Here is a 17758-nt window from a genome sequence, read left to right as displayed (position 1 = left end):
AATTTATTCAGACACCTTGAACATTTCATTCATTATTACAGTTTATTCACTATAGTTAAAAAAAATATTAAAAATATGACAAGATCTCAGAGTTAAACTGTGTCAGAAAAAAAAAATCTTAACTATGTCAGATAACACTTAAGCAAAACATGCTCAGGTCAAAGTGTCTGAAGAATTTTTGGTTCCAAATGTTTTATCAGTTTTACTGGTACACCACTGTATGAAGAATTTTTGGGTATAATATGTCACAGTTTACTTTATTTTGCTATCCTCACTTACATAAATGAACTATAGTGTCCTGTACCCGCTAGTAAAAAAAAAAAAAAATCAATGTCTGATTAATTTTGGTTTTGACTATATATAAATGGCAACACTTTACAATTAATTCTTATTTCTTAATATTAGTTAAATCAACTAAAAATCAGAAATATATTTTTACAGCATATATTAACCTTAGTTAATGTTAGTTCATAAAATGCCTATGTTCATTTTAGTTCACTGTGCAGTGATTTTTGATCTTAAAAATGTAATAGTAAATGTCAAGATTAAGATTAATAGAGATCAATAAATGCTGTAGAAGTATTGTTTTTTGTTAGTTCATGTTTACTAATGTAGTTAAGTAATGTTAACAAACGAAACCATATTGTAGTGTTACCATAATAGAAATAATAACAATAATAATAATAATTATTATTATCGTTGTATAAGCGGAAGTGATAATAAAAATAATATTAATAATAATGATGATTATGATTGGTGTATAAGCGGAAATAATAATAATAATAATAATAATAATAATAATAATTTATTATGGAAAAATTAAAGTATATCAAAATAATACTAAAATCCTAAAAGGTATTTTAAGTCCATCTGTGGCAATGGAATACTTTTTACCAAATATTAATAAAAACTTGACATCAATCTTGCCAAATGACAGTTGCAATCATACAGACAATAAATTCATTGAGTTATATAACAGTACGTTAAAGTGAAAGAGGGTGTGAGTGACAGAGAATTGCTTGAAAATCATCATCATACAGCTAACTATCAGTTTAAACACTACTACTATATAATTTTGGTAAACAATCATAGACTCCATAAGAGATTTGTAAATGAATGTTTCCCTTTGATATTTACTGGAGGAAAAATAGTAAGGCTATATTAGTAGTTTACAGATAGCATAAGCAAACCTTAGAGGTTTTTCTTTTCATATTGTAATGAATAGCAGTCATCATCACTTCTAGTAAGTGGGTGTTCAGTGGGGCCTTTAATGCAAAAACTGCAAATATACGTATGCGAGTCTAGCGCTGCTGTTGTTTTGCTCAAGTTGCTCATTCTTGTGCCATTTAGTAAGGCAAATAAACTCACTTCCTGGCCCACTCCCTGTCCACATAAATCAGCTGAGCTCATGCCCATAAATCTACGCCGCGACTAAATGAGAAAACTCATTGGACAGCACCCCACCCCCCCGCCCTTCTCCTCTCTGTCACTCAGCCCCTCCCCTCCCGGACCACACATTTCAATACAAACAAAACAGATTCCAAATCAATAGCCGAGCAACAGAAATGCTGGATAACCACAGGATGATACGCAGAGCTTTAGCCCAAATGTGACTGTTCGGGGAAGGTTCGCGCTTTGCGAACCTTGAAGGTGGAGGTGGGTGGGTTGTTTGTTTGTGTTTTGTTTGTTTGTTTGTTTGTTTGTTTGGTCGGGGGATTGATTCTCTCTCTAGTAGGGTGTGAAGCGACTGTAACCTCCTCTGTAAAGGCTAGCCTGCAACATCAAAGATGAAAAAACAAAAATGACCCAATCAGTGTTAAATAGATTCTCTGGGGTGAACAGTTCTTGAAATTTTCTTCCCTTTCGTCTCGTTTAGATTTTGGAATGAAATTACAGTGTGATTTTCAAGGCAAGTGGGTGTCAGAGTTCAGAGTTCCGCGGATCAACCGGGTTGCGACCGAAACAGGCTGTTGAATCCTGCTGGTGTATTTCATCAGCCGCTCTTTATCGAACCTCTCCATCATGGCCGCCCGGCCCTCAGGTTGATCTGATTGGAGACATCTAACACGCACCGCTTTCTCAGACCTCTCCTTAACCGGACTGCGGTAGCACCCACTCGGCTCTTGCCAAATACAAAAAACTTCAAAGGCTCTATGGGCCGTTCTCCTCGGCTCCGACCCTGTGCAAAATACACACGCCTTAAACGTGGAATGAATTCTGTTCTAACAGAGAGCAAAGCAAACTAACTTTTTTCTAACCCTCAGAGGGGCTCATTATTAAATACTTTTAACTTGTGATCTAATGGTCAAATATGATTTAATGATATTCATTTCATTCTCAGCAGGCTCAGTGCAAGTACTGAGAGGAGTTCTGCTCGTTTGAGTCGCAACCGGTTCGGTCCTGGAATCACTGAGAACTCTTGAGTGCTCACCTCGGCCCCCCGCGGCCCTCGTTCGACCGGAGGAGCGCCGAAGGATATTTGCTATGTCTTAAAGTGGCAAATTGAAGTCTTGAGAAAGGGAGGAAAATTTGAAAAAAAAAAAAAAAAGAAGAAAAAAGGAGGCAAAAAAGCAACACAGGCCACAGTTTTAATTAAGTAAATGAAGAGGAAAAAAATGGTCTTAATTAATGAAAGCTTTTAGCTAGCAGCTGCACCGGGGAATAGTACGGTTTTGAGAATCACACGGATGTCGACTTGGTAAATTCCAGTCATTTGTCTTAGGCAGAGTGTTTGTCCAATAAGCCTCATGGGCAGGGGGAGGTGGGTGCGATGGAATCTTTTTTTTTTTTCTCTTTCTTTTTTCCCCGTCGTTCTCCCTCTATCTCTCGCCTTTTCTTTAATCTCCCTCGGCACGCTGCTGCACGAGCTTGATGGTCGTTAATCTTGAGAAAAGTCCCGACCAACAGCCGCAAAAAAACAAATCATAAAGAGTTTTCTCTTTTTGTGTTCAGATAGGAGTTTTAGAATTTTTCATCTTTGATGTTAGCTGCAAAAGCTAGCTAAAAACAAACATTAACAGGACGATGATCCCCCACATCAGATTGAGAATGCTGATATGCAAAGGAAAACGTCTCATTTGGAAGGTCTAATCAAGTGTCAGTATGCTGGGTTACTCCGTTGCATTTAATGAGATACAAAATGCCCAGGATCCATCTTGACAAACTGTCACATACACATATATCAGCTGATGAGTCTCAGAATATGGAAATATATATCTACACTCCTAACATTATTAATGCAAATGCAAACAGGGTCCAAAATTAACACTTTCCAAGCGCCAAATGCGAGAACAAATTGGCTTTGGCGAGTAAATAAAACACTTTGCAACATTACATGGTTTTATCTGTAAGAACGTTTGCTGATGTAGCTGACGTGAGCGATTAAAATAAAAAAGGTACTATCATCCACTAAAGAAAACATCTTTTGCGACTTACGCATATTCTTACAATTTTTTCCTCAGTAAAAATGCATCAAGACATTTATCTGGGATCTATCTATCTATCTATCTATCTATCTATCTATCTATCTATCTATCTATCTATCTATCTATCTATCTATCTATCTATCTATCTATCTATCTATCTATCTAAATACAATTGCATGGCTAGTAAATCTATGGCTGGTAATTTTGGACCCTGAATATGTTCATGTACAATTTTTAAGACTTTAGCCACCCCAACCACATACAGTATCTCCAGCTCACAGCGCATGCTTCATTCAATATTTGTTTCATAGTATGTACAGTTGTTCTATTCGTAATTTGATTCAATTTAACAGAATACACAGCAATATCTTTCAGCGTTATTATGGTTGCACTGGGCTCTGGTTTGTATGTTGTTGGGGTGCTCAGGTCTGTGTAATGTTAGGGCATGGATGAATGTTTCATGACTCACCATAGTGCCCACGCTGTACGTGGCTGCAGGTCCAATCGTGTGGTGATAAGGGTCTGCTGTTGCATAGACTCTGCCATAGCTACAGGGAAAGGAAGAAACGGAGGGAGCATTGAAGCTTCGAGAAGATGGTATGCTCCAGTGAATGCTGTTCATTTGAACTAGATCCATTATCACTACACCCTTCCTCCCTCTCTCTTGCCCTCTCTTTCTTCCTGTCTGATAAAAATGCAATCACTGGCTTGCCATAAATACACGATATAAAGGTAAGAGTGTGTTAAAAGTGATAGGTGCTCTGTTATTGTTTTGGAGTAAAAGTATTTTTATCTTATGAGCATGTGGTAAAAATTATATTGGTCAGAGAGGGACAAGACACAGAAAAGAAACGTAGAAAAGAGAAAAGTAGAAACAGGAAAGAGAAAAGAACAGCAGCATTGCAATTTTTAAAGTCGTAAAGTCATGTTAGTTAGTATTCTTTTATCACAATATCACAATTAAGTGAACATTGGGATGTATTTAAAATAATTTCATTTTCTTGTTTTTTTTATTCTTTTTTTTTTATATACATATATATTAGGAAATCTTCCAGGTGTTTCTTTATTTTGGTCATTCCTCTAATCAAAATGTTTCAGATTTGTTTTGTAATTGTTTTTCCTATATGTTCTAAAAATCCCTTTCCATGTTAGAATTTATGTAAAATACCTGGAAACACTTTACAATAAGGTTTCATTAGTTAACTATTTTACTGTAACATGAACTAATACTGTACTTCAACAGAATGTATTAATCTTAAGTTAATTTCAACATTTACTAATACATTGTTAAAATCAAGAGGTGCATTTGTTAACATTAGTTAATGCACTGTGAACTAACATGAACAAACAATGAACAACTGGATCTTTATTAACTAACATTAACAAAGATTAATAAATACTGTAACAGATATTACTGTTAACAAATAAGACCTTAGTGTAAAGTGTTACCAAATACCTTTAACTAACAAAAGCCACTTCCTTAATGACATCATCCTCTAGAAATATGTATGATAATCTTAAAAGTTGTTTCAAATATAAATATAAAAAGTCCCTCACTAAGCAATGGCTGAAATCAGCCCTTTATTTCCATCCTGTTAGGAATCCTGTTTATTTCATGCTACTATGCAAGTAATCAAGTTTAAATAAATAAATAAAATGAATGGAAAACCATGTTAAAGAAATACTTCCTTAAATTATAACATTAGCAAGTTCACTTTTTAAAAGTGACAAAGTTCTAAAGGTACTGCGGAACGGGAAAGACTCAGCAAGAGATGCGTGGATGCTTTGGATTTTGTGTTGTTGTTCGTGTGCGTTAAAAAAGCGAGTGAAGGAGGCAGAGAGTTTATGTTCACAGCTCTCTTTATCCTTTTCATGCTCCTTTGCCCTCTCTTGTTTACCCAGGCTGCACTGTAAAGAGGCATAGGGCTGGTGGCGGTGGTGGCGTTCTCTGACTCTTTTCATTGGTACCGATTTGGAACTAATTCCTCCAAGATGGGCCTTACTTCTTCCTTTATTTATTTATTAACCCCCAACTCTTCCCTTCTTCATTTGTTGACTTTCCCTACAAACACACGCTTGCAAATGAGGGCCTGCGGGGAGCAGATAAGGCAGGCCGAGCCGGGTACCGAGGGCACAGACTGAGAGAGGAGAAAAGAGGAGAGAGGGGGAAAATCCTGGGCCCAGACATGCTATTACATATGGAAATACTATCGGATCTGACCAGGTTTTTGTCGTCCGGGATTATTACAACATCAAAGGTCAGGCCAGCTCAGTGGAGTGAGAGAGCTGAGCGGAGGGGATTTTAACTGCTTGTGACAGACAGTGCAGGCGAGGGTGGCTTGTGGGAATCCCCGTAACACTCCAGCCAGGCCGGGCTACTTAACCTGCAGCTTAACCAGGCAGCGGGAATTACCCATTCAGAATTAAACCTGGATAGCTAGTTCAAGCCATATATTGAAAAAGGGTGATTTTTCTCCCCTCAAACAGTCTCCACTCGATAATTAAGGGATAGTTCACCCCAAAATCACACATCTGTGACTTAATTTCTCCTTTGGAACACAAAAGAAGATATTGTGAAGAATGTTGGTAACCAAACAGTTTTGGTGACCATTTACTTACATTGTATGAACAAAAAAGTCACACAGGCTAGGAACAACATGAGGTAAACCAAGAATTGATGACAATTTTCATTTTTTTGGGAGAACTATCCCTTTAAGCAATATCATGTAATGAAAACTGCAACAGTGCAAAAATGAAAGTTCTGTCATCACTTACTGTCATTCCAAACCTGTATGACTTTCATTCTCTTGTGTGAACACAAACAAAGACATTTTGAAAGACTTTTCCCTCACACAATGAAAGTCAATAAGGTCTTATGCTGTTTTGGACTTTTATTTCATAGAGAGAAAAACAGTTGAAAAACACCTCGGAATATCTTTTTGTATTCTACAGAAGAAAGAAAGTCATGAGGGTGAGTAAATGATTACAGAATTAACACTCTTTTAAGAGGCTAGTTCAAAAGTCTGTGTCATTTAAACAGTTACTTTTAAACCCCCTTCGCCATGACATATCAAGTGTGAAACGCAGAGCAGGCTTATGTGAAAGCAAGGAGGTGAACGACAAGCGATGCAGAAAGAGGTGGAGAGAGAAAAAGAGAGCCAGAGTGAAAGAGGGGACGCAGGAAGGGGGCTGAAATAAGTGCGGTGGAATGCCAGTCTTGTCACCTGCTCTGATGTGGATCTGTGCTTGGCTCTGATAAATCTTACATTATCTGGGCTCTTCAGGCTGGCAGGCAGGGCCGTGCCTTATCGGCTCTGACACGCTCAATCTTGCCTAGATTAAACCAGTGCCTGGCCTGATCCAACTTGACAGGGTCCCCACAGGTCCTGGATAAATTACTGACAACCCTGCACCACCTTCGTCTTCACGCACACACATACACTCAACCCTGTGGCCTGAAGTGAGTAAGCTAAGTGGTTACAGAAATTCAGGTTGAATTCAAGTTTAAAGGGTGAGAGTGAATCAAAGATAGGGAAGGGATGTCTAAATGATCTCATTTAAGCCAGTTTAATGAGAGAGCAGATCTGTAAACTCGAACCGGACTCTCGGAGCTGAGGAAACACTTTTCCAGAAAGACTTCAGAACTCAAATACAGTTCAAACTTGCAATGGATGAGGTGTTTATCCATTAACATTATTCTCTTAAAACAGAGAAGAGTTTTTTTTTTTAATTTTAATTGTAATTTCTCAAATAATGACTTAATTGCAATTTTTCATGTATTGATATTAGTGCTGTCAAATCGATTTATTGCGATTAATCGCATCTAACATAAAAGTTGGTGTTTACATAATATGTGTGTATATATATATATATATATATATATATATATATATATATATATATATATAAAATGTAACAAGATTTCTTGTTGAGGCGAAAAGTAGTCTTGTGATATTGCCATGACAGAGTGTTAGGATGATTTGGAAAGAATATGCCACCGCTACGTTTACATTACGCCTCCACTGTTGTTTTGCTTTGTATTTAAATAAAAAACATTTAATTCAGTTGGATAACAGTTGCTGCCGCTCCATATTTACAGAGTTCTGTGCGATCGTGAAAGTGAAAGTAAACGCGAGCGCGCATTCAAACGCGATTCCAATACCCCGTGTTTTGAAAGCGGCTCCCTGATGAATGCAAATATCTCCCAATATGAAAGCTATTTTAGGGTGGGCAGTGTAATTGTAACCATCTCTTAGCTCTGTATCAAAGAAAATTTGGTCTTATTTGCACTTTGAATATTGAGAGTTTAATTATTGTAAAGTGTTACCATAAAAACGAATAACAGATTTCTCTTAATCTTATTAAGCACAAACAATAAGGTTTCATTTGTTAACATTAGTTAATGCACTGTAAACTATCATGAACTAAAAATGAATGAATATTTTTATTAACTAACATAAACAAAGATTAATAAATACTGTAGCACATATATTGCTCATTGTTAGTTGATGTTGGTTAATTAATGTTAATAAATGAGAACTTATTGTAAAGTGTTACCATTTTTATTTGTACTTTTACTGCATATGATAATTCATACTCAGAAAGTAGAACTGAAATGACATTCATTACAAGATGATTAGTTAAAACATTTCAAATACACCTGCAGAATATATTTTCTAGTCATGTATTTCGCCATTGAGGATTTCTTAAAAATAGTGTGTAAAAATCTTGTCTCGTCTCGTGAACTCAATTTCGAGTCTCGTCTCGTGAGATACCTGTCTCGTCACACCCCTAATATATATATATATATATATATATATATATGTGTGTATATGTATATGTCACACATATATTATGTAAACACAATATGTTAGATGCGATTTTTTATGTTAGATGCGATTAATTGCAATTGATCGATTTGACAGCACTAATTGACATTTTCTATTGAAAGAGGAAGTTTGGGCAGGACATTTAAAAAGACTTTTTTTTTTAAAGTTTATTTCATGGGTTTTCAAATGCTTTAATGCCACAGACCCCCAAGATCATCAAGTGTAACTATGTAGTTTAATGTATAAAGAAATTTTTTTTTTAATTTCTTAAATGATTAAAGCTAAGGCTGTCTTTAAAAGCAGAGTTAAACAATAACATTCAAATTTGGTAGAAAAGTTCAAAAAACATTGTGTTAAACATTAAATATGTCAAGTTAACAAGTTAACCCAAAAATACATATTGTAAATTCTCTCAACTTTTCTACGGACCTTCCAGCACCCTCTAGTGGACCCTGAACCAGTTAGAAAACCCCTGATTTATGCAGACGATATTAGGCAGAGGAAAACCACCAAAATTCTCAAAAACCATCATTTAATTGGCCAAAAACTGCTAAAAGCTAATATAAATGGCCAAAAATCTCTTTTGGCATCAACCAATTAACAAAAGCCAAACAGGAAGTGCTGCTGAACTCTTACCTGTCACTGTAGGCCGCTGCAGCTGCTGCGGCTGGTTGGGCATATCTGTATGCTGCATAGCCACCCTGTCAATTACATAAGGGCATCCGTCAGACACACGCAAACAGCAGGACATCAGTGACATGAAATTTTAGAACCGCAATACAACTGGACCGTTCACACATTAACAATTGAATCCCAAAAGCTCAGTTACAACCTTAAGAGTGCTGCTGAAAAGGCCTGTCAATGCTCACTAAAATCAGCACTGAGTGATTTAGGTGGTATTTAGTTTGCCAATACAGCTTTTTGTGAAGCCTTTTTGTTTAATGGGGAATTGTCAGATTGACCGCATTAGCTCTTCATATAGATCTCGGCACAGATGCCTAACAGCCCAAGTCTGAAAGCGAACCATCTGAGCGTCTTCCCTTATCTAAGCTGAGTGCAGCAATAGCGCTGCAACCAACGGCTTGTCTTTCCAGAGCGCATCAATCCCATCAATTGAAATGGCAGGGCCAGGCAACTATCGATCAGCATGGTAAGTGGCAATCTGGTATAAACAATTAAAATCAGTCAATGTTTGCTTACTGCGAATGAACCAAATGGAGGATTTGGCTGAAGCTATTGAAGGGGCCGTTTAATTAATGTGGCTGGCCAATACGAGTCCCCTGGCTCGGTGCCCAGGGGAGCGGTCTTGACACACACGACGTGCTCATCCGTGGCTGGAGAACGGCTCAAGACAACACTAAATATTGCTTGTATAAGCATTAGATGACATCTGACAAAGCTATTAATTGCTCCATTCAAGCTAGCTATTAATAGCCGAGTTGTAAGCGGCATCAGATGACATTAGCCGAGATTGTTAGCTGCAACAACCAAGCGCTGTCTGCTAGTCTTCTCCGGGTGATGTTTTGTGAACGCTTACACTACAAACATGCCAAGCTTTAAACAACAGGGAATGTATTTGCTGGCTGCGAGCGAGTATCTAAGTGGCTGGGGTGTTTATTGAAGTGTCTGTTTTAATGAAACGCAGCTCCGCTCTTTGTTATTTTAGCTCGCTGACATCACTGGTACATTATGTGAATAATCGCGGTGCCAGAGCGCGTGCAGGACTGAGGCAGCGCAGATACAGGACTGCACGCTGAATTATAGATGCTCTCATTTCTTTTTCAGCTCGGGATTAATGTCCGATGCTACTCTGCTAAGATCAAATGTTTAGCTACTGGAGTCGAAGAAAAATCAGGTCACAGAAAAGAGTGTACATGGATTCTGTTGAAGTTACAGCTTCTTCATTCTGGTGGTTTCGCCGGCTCACGCAGATGGATTTAAAGGGATGGATAAACCGCATCTGATATTTATGTCATTCATGTCCTTCTCATATGCTGTTTATTTGTTTGTAGAATGTGAAAAAATACATTTTTCCACTAAATGATTTATAGCCTTGACTTCATGACATTCAGTAATGTTGGACGTTTCTGCCTAATAAAAGTATACATTTATTTAAAAATCTTTTGAATGGTAATATACAGTATATTTTGAACATGAGTCTTAAGGACTACTTTATGCTGCTTTTTTAGAGCTTGACAGTGTCTGGTCACTTTAAGCTGTTAATCTTAATTTCTTTTGTCAACTATTCCTTTATAAGTTATCTAACATTCAGGCTACTTAAAAGATGATCGGGTGATCCGTAGAGACGGATTCTGACTATCACTGGCAAGCGAACACGTGTTGCGTGTATCAATCAAAATCCGTTCGACTGTGATCTGGGGCCGTAGCCACGGTCCTGGCTATGAGTTTGCAAACTTGGCGGCAAACATACTATTGTGCATGCCAGGTAAAGGCATCACAATTACGTCCACGTTCATTTGTCCTGTTTCAGATCTAAATGTTGAATTAATTTCCATTTTTCATGCAGTGAAATAATCCTGGGAATGGGAGGCACGCTCTCTGATCACCTGACTGACTAATACGTTCCGACGGCCTGTCAAAAACAATAGGGCCTGGGCACAATCTTGGGCTGTAGCGTGAGGCCTTTGGGCTGTATTTTAATGGAAGCTGAGGGAAAGGCGGATCAAACGCGTGCCATAAATTAAAACAAAAACACTGTAACGTCGACTACATCAACTTGATCCGGCGTGATTTTCCTCCCACTTAGAGCAAAACCAGGCAGAAGTGGAGATAAAATGTGGAAGAATGAGACGTTAAGTGCGTAGGGGGGATCATTTTTGGTTCAATCCACACTGTACATGTTAGCATTATCATACAATCCATAGAGATCAACTACAGCCTTCAAAGGAAGACATGTTGGAAGCGGCTGAGCCGTGTGTGATTTAATTGTACCATGTAGCGGTATGAACAGGGGAACCCAAAAAGGGTTTTATTACGCCACACACACGGCCATCCTGGTGGATTTGCACGTGGTGACCTGAGCTGACCCTTGCCCTTATGAAAGATTCAGCACCAGCTGCTCAGGTTTGGCTCAGCGAACGTGGGCGCCCTGTCCTCAACGTTACAACATACAACCTTCCCTTCCTTTACAGAAAAAGCAGCAGAATGGACAAAAACAGAGTATACTCACATAGATCTCAGCACCGTAGAAGCCATCTTGGTAAACCACACTGCAAAAAACACAACAAGAAACAACAAAACACAATACATCAGCACTGAACGTCCATAGAGTTTCCTCGCACTGTATAGAGAAGGAAATAAATTATGCAGCGATTCATTCATTCAGCAGACAAAACAATGCACTCCAGACTGTGAGGAAGGGAAAAAAACAGAGCAGATTAGGAAAGACGGCCATTTTCTGTGCTTAGAGGAAAACAATGTTGCTTTATAATGGGCTTTGCTCTGTCTTGTCACTGGGGAAAACTGGTGGGGCTTGCCATTAGAGTGTAACGCACTTTATAGCCATCAAGCGGTCATGTTGCAGGTTAAGGCTGTAGCACATATAATGCGAAAATGGCCCTTTGATGACAGTGCTTTTAAGTGCTGAAGTTTCCCTAATAATGGCCTCAGGCTTGGACAAAAACAAGGCGAGTTATTTGCAGATACTGTATGTGTATGTTTTGGGTGAAAGGTTACTCACGCTCCGTAAGCAGGAATGGGAGGGGGTGGAGGCGCGGCACGGAACGTGTTGTAGACGGCACGACCTCTGCCTCTCAAGTGGGTGCCCCTGTAAGCCACCGTCGCCCCTGTGGTTGGATAGGGGAAGCCTGTCACTGGAAAAAAGGAGAGAAGAAAGGTGGTGACATAAGCTTTTGCTTCTAAGAGGCGCACCTGTCACCACCAATCGGCTTTCAGTCGGTAGTGTGACAACGCACTGTCATTCTAAAATGTGATGCTTTAAAACAACTCAGACGGATGTCAACCGGCGCGTCATGTTGCCACAACACATCAAACATGGCAGCATGTTACAGCCAATGATTCTCAACTGCATGTTTCGCTTCAGGACCCAGATTTGTGGCAACCCGATGATACAGTTAAAAATGTGTACAAACGTAAAACAAAAATGTCCTTCAATCTCAAAAGTGATATGACCGGAGAAATTCTCTGTAGTGCACATTTAGTGTGAGCAAAAACTGCCACACCAATTGAGAAGCAATACACTAAACTTTTTTCCCAGCTAAATATTTACCATTAATCTTGGGAGAGCGAAACGGTAAGGCATTCCTGTCTGGGGAAGCCTCTCTATTGTGGGTATCTCTGAAAGCTTGCGCGTGGGGTGTGTATGAGTGCGTCTGGCTGCTCTCCCACCCTGGAGGGGTGTGTGCGAGGCAGGGGAGATGGTAGGTTGTTGTAGGTGAGACACAAGGTTCTGGCACGCAGGGTTGAGAGAGCAGATGGAGAGGATTGTTTAGAGATGCAATCACAGGCTGGCGCCATCCCTCATCTCTCCCCCCCCACACACTTCCCCAGCCTCACGCCACTGCTGGGGCCAGACCCAGCCTGGAGGAGAACAGGGACAACTCAGGGTCAAGACTGGGGGAAGTGGCAGAGTTGAGAGAGAAACTGAGGCTTTATGCATGTGAAGGAAACAAACACGGATGTGAAAGTGAAACAGACAGAATGAAACTTGAAACAGCATGTGTAACAATAAATGGGTGAACACATGTCCAGGTCACATTTCACACAGTCTCGGCCGCAGACGCCCACAGACTGCCCGCAGTCCATTAGATGGATATCGCACATTAAAATGGAAAGCTCTTTCTCAATCTCGCAAACTCTAATCTGACTGGATGACACACATTTGACACACAAGAATTTTGGGGTATATTATGTCACAGTTTACTTTATTTTGCTATCCTCACTTGCATAAATGAACTATAGTGTCCTGCACCCACTAGTAAAAAAATATAAATACTAGTGTCTGAATAATTTTTGGTTTGACTATATATATATATAATTATTATTGTACTGTATATAATATTATAATATTTTGCATTGTCATTAACAATTAAACATTTTACATTTTTCCCTAATAAAAATCGTATTACTCCAATGCACCCATTTTTTACTTACCGAGTTTCTTTTCTTCTCAATTATGATTCTATAATACAATTATTTTTGTTTTCATTTAATTAAATTACAGGCAGTACAACAAATACTGCCACAAGGTGAAAATGTAAATTTTTTTGACTATATTATTCTAATAAGAATGAGATTTCTGGTTTTATAGAGAATTCAGAAGGAAAATGGCAAAATTGTGGGTCTTGATTGAAAAGATATTAATGATACAGGCTTTGTTTTATTTAAGCAAAATGTGTATAATTTTTAATTTATTTTGGGGTTAAATATGACCTAAGACAGAAAAAGGCACACATTCAAAAAGTTGATAAATATCCCAAAAATATAGCAAAATACAAAGTAAATATTAGGAATTGCTCACCTCTGACTGAGAAAGAGCTGGATGTTACATTACTCTGTATTCAAATCCTGTTCATTAGGGCGTTCTAAGTGTGCAGTTCCTTTTATTTACTTTTTTTTAAAGTTCATTTTGAAATATGACCCAGACATGTTCTTGAGAGTGTGAGATTCACCCAAATAATATGAAAAGGAAAAAGACAAAAAACAAACAAACAAAAATCATGTGAGAATTAAAGAAAGACCATAAGAAAAATGATTAAAACTGTAAAAAGAGTAAAAGTAAGAGCATATTACACTCAAGTCTCTCTTTAACCTTCACTGAGTATGGCCCTGATGAGTCAATGACAGCCATAATTACCCATAGTACTGTGCAAGCAAAACACAGCCCAGCAGTGCGGCCCACAAATCTCACTTTCTCATTTATGCACAGATGACACTATCGCTGTCTATCCGGTGTCTCAGAGGAGCAGGACAGCCCTCTTCGGTTATTTCATATCCTCACACAGAACCTGCACCTCCTCCTGATCATTACTGTACAGCCATCACCCAAGCAGCACTCAGTTAATAGTCAATATGTGTCAAAGTTACCGCTTTTAATGAGGTCAGCTGGGTTTATTTTGAGCACATATATGTATGTCTATATATTTAGCACACTGCCTTGGTGTAAAGACTTCTTCGATTCACATTCAGCAAACTTTTGGCCCTGGGGTTTGCAAGTACTGGTATAATTTTCCTTTGACTCCGGTATTTCCTCTCAGACAAACAAACAAACAATAAAACCTCTTGTATGCGACACACCAATCAGCGGTGGAGAGGTACGGCGCGGCCCTTCATCAGACGTAAAAGAAAGACAGATGGCTGAAGGTAAGGCGTTTGCTCTTTCGTTCTGATATAGCATGGAGCCGCTGACATTTTAATTCGTCCCTTTTAAGCTATAGAGTCGGCGTTAATATGCCAAACAGTGGTCGTTTCTGATATATGCCAGGCCATGGTCATTTTATCCCGAATTCCAGTCATGGACAATGCTCTTATATTTCCTTTGATTTTGTGTGTGTGTGTACATTATGTGTGCCATGACGTACATAAATGTAATCTCATAATGAGCTATGGGTCTGCACGCAGCACCGATTCAATAATAAGCCATAAATCATTCCAGCCAGTTATGACACTCCATAAAGCCTACGAAACACACAAAGGCAAAAGTGTGCGTGAGCATAAATCCTTGTAGCCCTTGTGCTAACCTGTTATTTTAACATGAGAGAAGGTCAAAAACCCTTCACATCTGCACATCTACAGTTAAAACCGATAAGGATGCTGGCACACTGCTGCATTTATCTGGGTTTACACAGGGGTATCTCTAGCGCTGGAAAGAGTCCCATTGGGCTGTTTGGATGAAAGTGTGGGGGCAATTACATCCCCAACCCCCTCTGGACTCTTTCATTTACTGCAAGACTGGCTCCTTTAATACGGTGCGACTGGAAATCGCCGGATGAGGGCCTCTCTCACACTGCGTGCTATTGTGAAACGTCTTTAGATAATCAGACCACCGATAAACCCATATCATGAGGAAAATTACACCATTGCTAGATTAAAGGGAGTTTTTTTCCTCCCCCGATACTTCTAATATTGTAATTAGACTGCTTAATTTCAATTATAGATTTATTTGAGTGGTTTTGTAATTGAAAAAGCATAAAATGCCCACAATGCACCTCTTTTAAAGGAGTGCACACACATGGGTGCACTATTAAGTGCTCTCAACAAGGCCCCAAACAAGTATGCAACACAGATGTGAATGCTTAAATATACTTAATACTTGTGTATTTGTTGCTAAATGTAGGGGCGCTAAATTTACCTTCAAATGGTCCCTCGACAAAAAGCCTGAAATATTACAGAAAATAAGCTCTGTGATCAATAAGAGTGTACTATTCTTACGTATTTTGTTCATCAATTTGTATCATCAATACAACTAGTAGATAAATCGAGTAGATAAATGAGTAGATAAATTTTCCTGTTCAGCATGATGACGTTTAACGTCTCAAACAATATTTGTAGTCCCAATTAGCCACTTGCTAGCAACCGCCTTTTTCAAGAAATGTAGAAGCTGGTGATGTATTTTATGTTGTAGAATAAATATGGTGAAAATATCTTGAGCTTATGTTAAGCACAGACCTCATTTCAGGCACTCTATTAAACTGGATGTGTTGTCATTCAGATTGCTAGCTATAAAAGCTAAAAGATGTTGTGTAACTAAAATGCCCAACTTGATTCTTAAAGCTCTGCCATGACAGTAGCAGACCAAAAAGAAGAAGAAAAACACCACAGAAGAAGACAGTTTGCACAAATGCCTGCTATAGCTCCCCCTTGTGGCAACACTGAGAATGCGGCGCATACTTGTGTTGCATTTTGATTTGCAGTCTGACACATTTTGGAACGCAATGACGCATGTAATTGTCATTCACATACTTGGCTAAAGTATGTTTTGAGCCAGTGATTTTTCTCAATCAAACACATGGCCTGGAGTCAAATGTCCCTTCCCAAACATCACTGAAAATATTTTATCATCTATATTTAAAACATGAAAATTTCTTGCCCTCTACTTTGCATTTTAATCTTATTGGCAGTGTTTGTCTCAACATGCTGCCAAGGACCAAATTCATTGGCTGAGAGAGCTGTCAATCAATCAATATTATGTTTCCCACGTCCTTCATGCACGTGCTGCCTGTACGGATTGAGCGAGGTGGGAAAAATGACCCCCGGATTACACAATTAAGTTTCCCGTGCACGGTTAGCGCCTCAGCCTCGTGTCTGCATCTCTAATTTAGCTTTGGCTACCGAGTGCTAGTTAAGAGCCTGAGGGAGAGAGACCGAGGGAAGACGGAAGATATTGAGATTTAAAGATAGAGTGAGTGAGTAAGAAAAGGGCAGATGGAAAACACCCCAGGCTTAGATGAAGAGAGAAATAGAATTAGCAATATATGTCGAGAGAAGGCTGTGAAAAGCTAGAGGAGTGGGGAAATGAGAGCCAGGGAGGGAGTCTTACGGGGAAGAGAGAAGCCCGACTTCCCTGGAAGAGGTTAAAAGCAGGCAGTCGGCGGCCCTCATCAGTCATTCTCCTGAATGGGATTTGAGGACAATAAACCTGTAGCACCCGGACGAATGGAGACGGAGTGCGCTGTCAGCAGCGCACGATTTATGGTGCCCAATTCCGCTGATCTCCCGCACAGAAACTCGGACTGATAAACAGTGATTAATCACCTTTACATCCGATTTCAGCGCCACCCCCTCCCCCAACAAAGTACATTAAATGCAGTCATAATTATTTCTTGTGAAAGCTTCCCTCTTTTTTTTTTTTTTGAACGGTGGGAGGGAAACAAGGGGCAACACGTGGGGGTCCATTTCGGCCATTCCGGAATGTTCCTTATTTAGTAAGCGAAATCTATATCTTATTTCCATTTTGTAGCCTCTCCACCGGTCGCCCTCTGGGGAACAGATGAGGCATATGGTGTCGTTTAGGCTTGGCGAACTTTAGAGGCATGTTAAGACGACTTGAAAAATTAGCATCCAATAAATCAAGCAACACCGGCTCCCCGAGCTAAGCTGCTGAGGTGCCGGACCACGATAAATCTGATTTGATGGAATGTTTTGGGAAGGTGTACGTAGGCGGATGGTGTAGGCATGAAGGTGTATATGTTGCGATTAGAGAAGGAATCACATGCATGTTTCAGAGAATACTTGGGGGTCAAAGCATGCATAAACATTTTACATGCATCAGATTGCTTAGCATATTTGCATTTTTATGCACGCTACATATGCATATTGTGCGTATTTGATCGTGAGGATTCGTGTAACGGCTGCGTTCAATTGTGCGTTTATGCATGCCAGAACCGAGGGAGGGAGGGGGGAGAGGGAGAGGAAAAAAGTCAGATAAAAATGATAAATGACTGCTTTCTGTCACCGATGGTTATTTAGAGTTTTGCTGTAAAGCTGTCCTGAAATGAACAGATTTTAGTCTAATGAGCAAAAAGG

At 39.2% G+C, this 17758-nt stretch overlaps 1 protein-coding gene across 8 annotated transcripts in view; it reads right to left on the bottom strand.

Annotated features, from left to right (window-relative positions):
- Positions 1-212: 212 nt before the first annotated feature.
- Positions 213-17758, bottom strand: part of rbfox3a (RNA binding fox-1 homolog 3a) — a 431990-nt gene continuing 414444 nt past the window's right edge. For 5 of the 8 annotated variants that reach the window (XM_048170909.1, XM_048170912.1, XM_048170907.1 and 2 more), the window contains 5 exons: positions 11955-12087; positions 11445-11484; positions 8891-8955; positions 3895-3973; positions 213-1773 (listed from right to left, as the gene is read on the bottom strand). In XM_048170909.1, coding sequence (XP_048026866.1) covers positions 1729-1773; positions 3895-3973; positions 8891-8955; positions 11445-11484; positions 11955-12087 — 362 coding nt within the window. In that variant the 3' untranslated portion in view covers positions 213-1728. The remainder of the gene's footprint in view (positions 1774-3894; positions 3974-8890; positions 8956-11444; positions 11485-11954; positions 12088-17758) is intronic. The other 3 variants (XM_048170905.1, XM_048170904.1, XM_048170908.1) reach the window with 2 other exon arrangements.

This window comes from Megalobrama amblycephala, linkage group LG20, assembly GCF_018812025.1.
Source record: "Megalobrama amblycephala isolate DHTTF-2021 linkage group LG20, ASM1881202v1, whole genome shotgun sequence".
Lineage (NCBI taxonomy): Eukaryota > Metazoa > Chordata > Actinopteri > Cypriniformes > Xenocyprididae > Megalobrama > Megalobrama amblycephala.
Note: the sequence above shows the minus strand (reverse complement) of the source record. Positions and strands in the feature narration are given on the sequence as shown.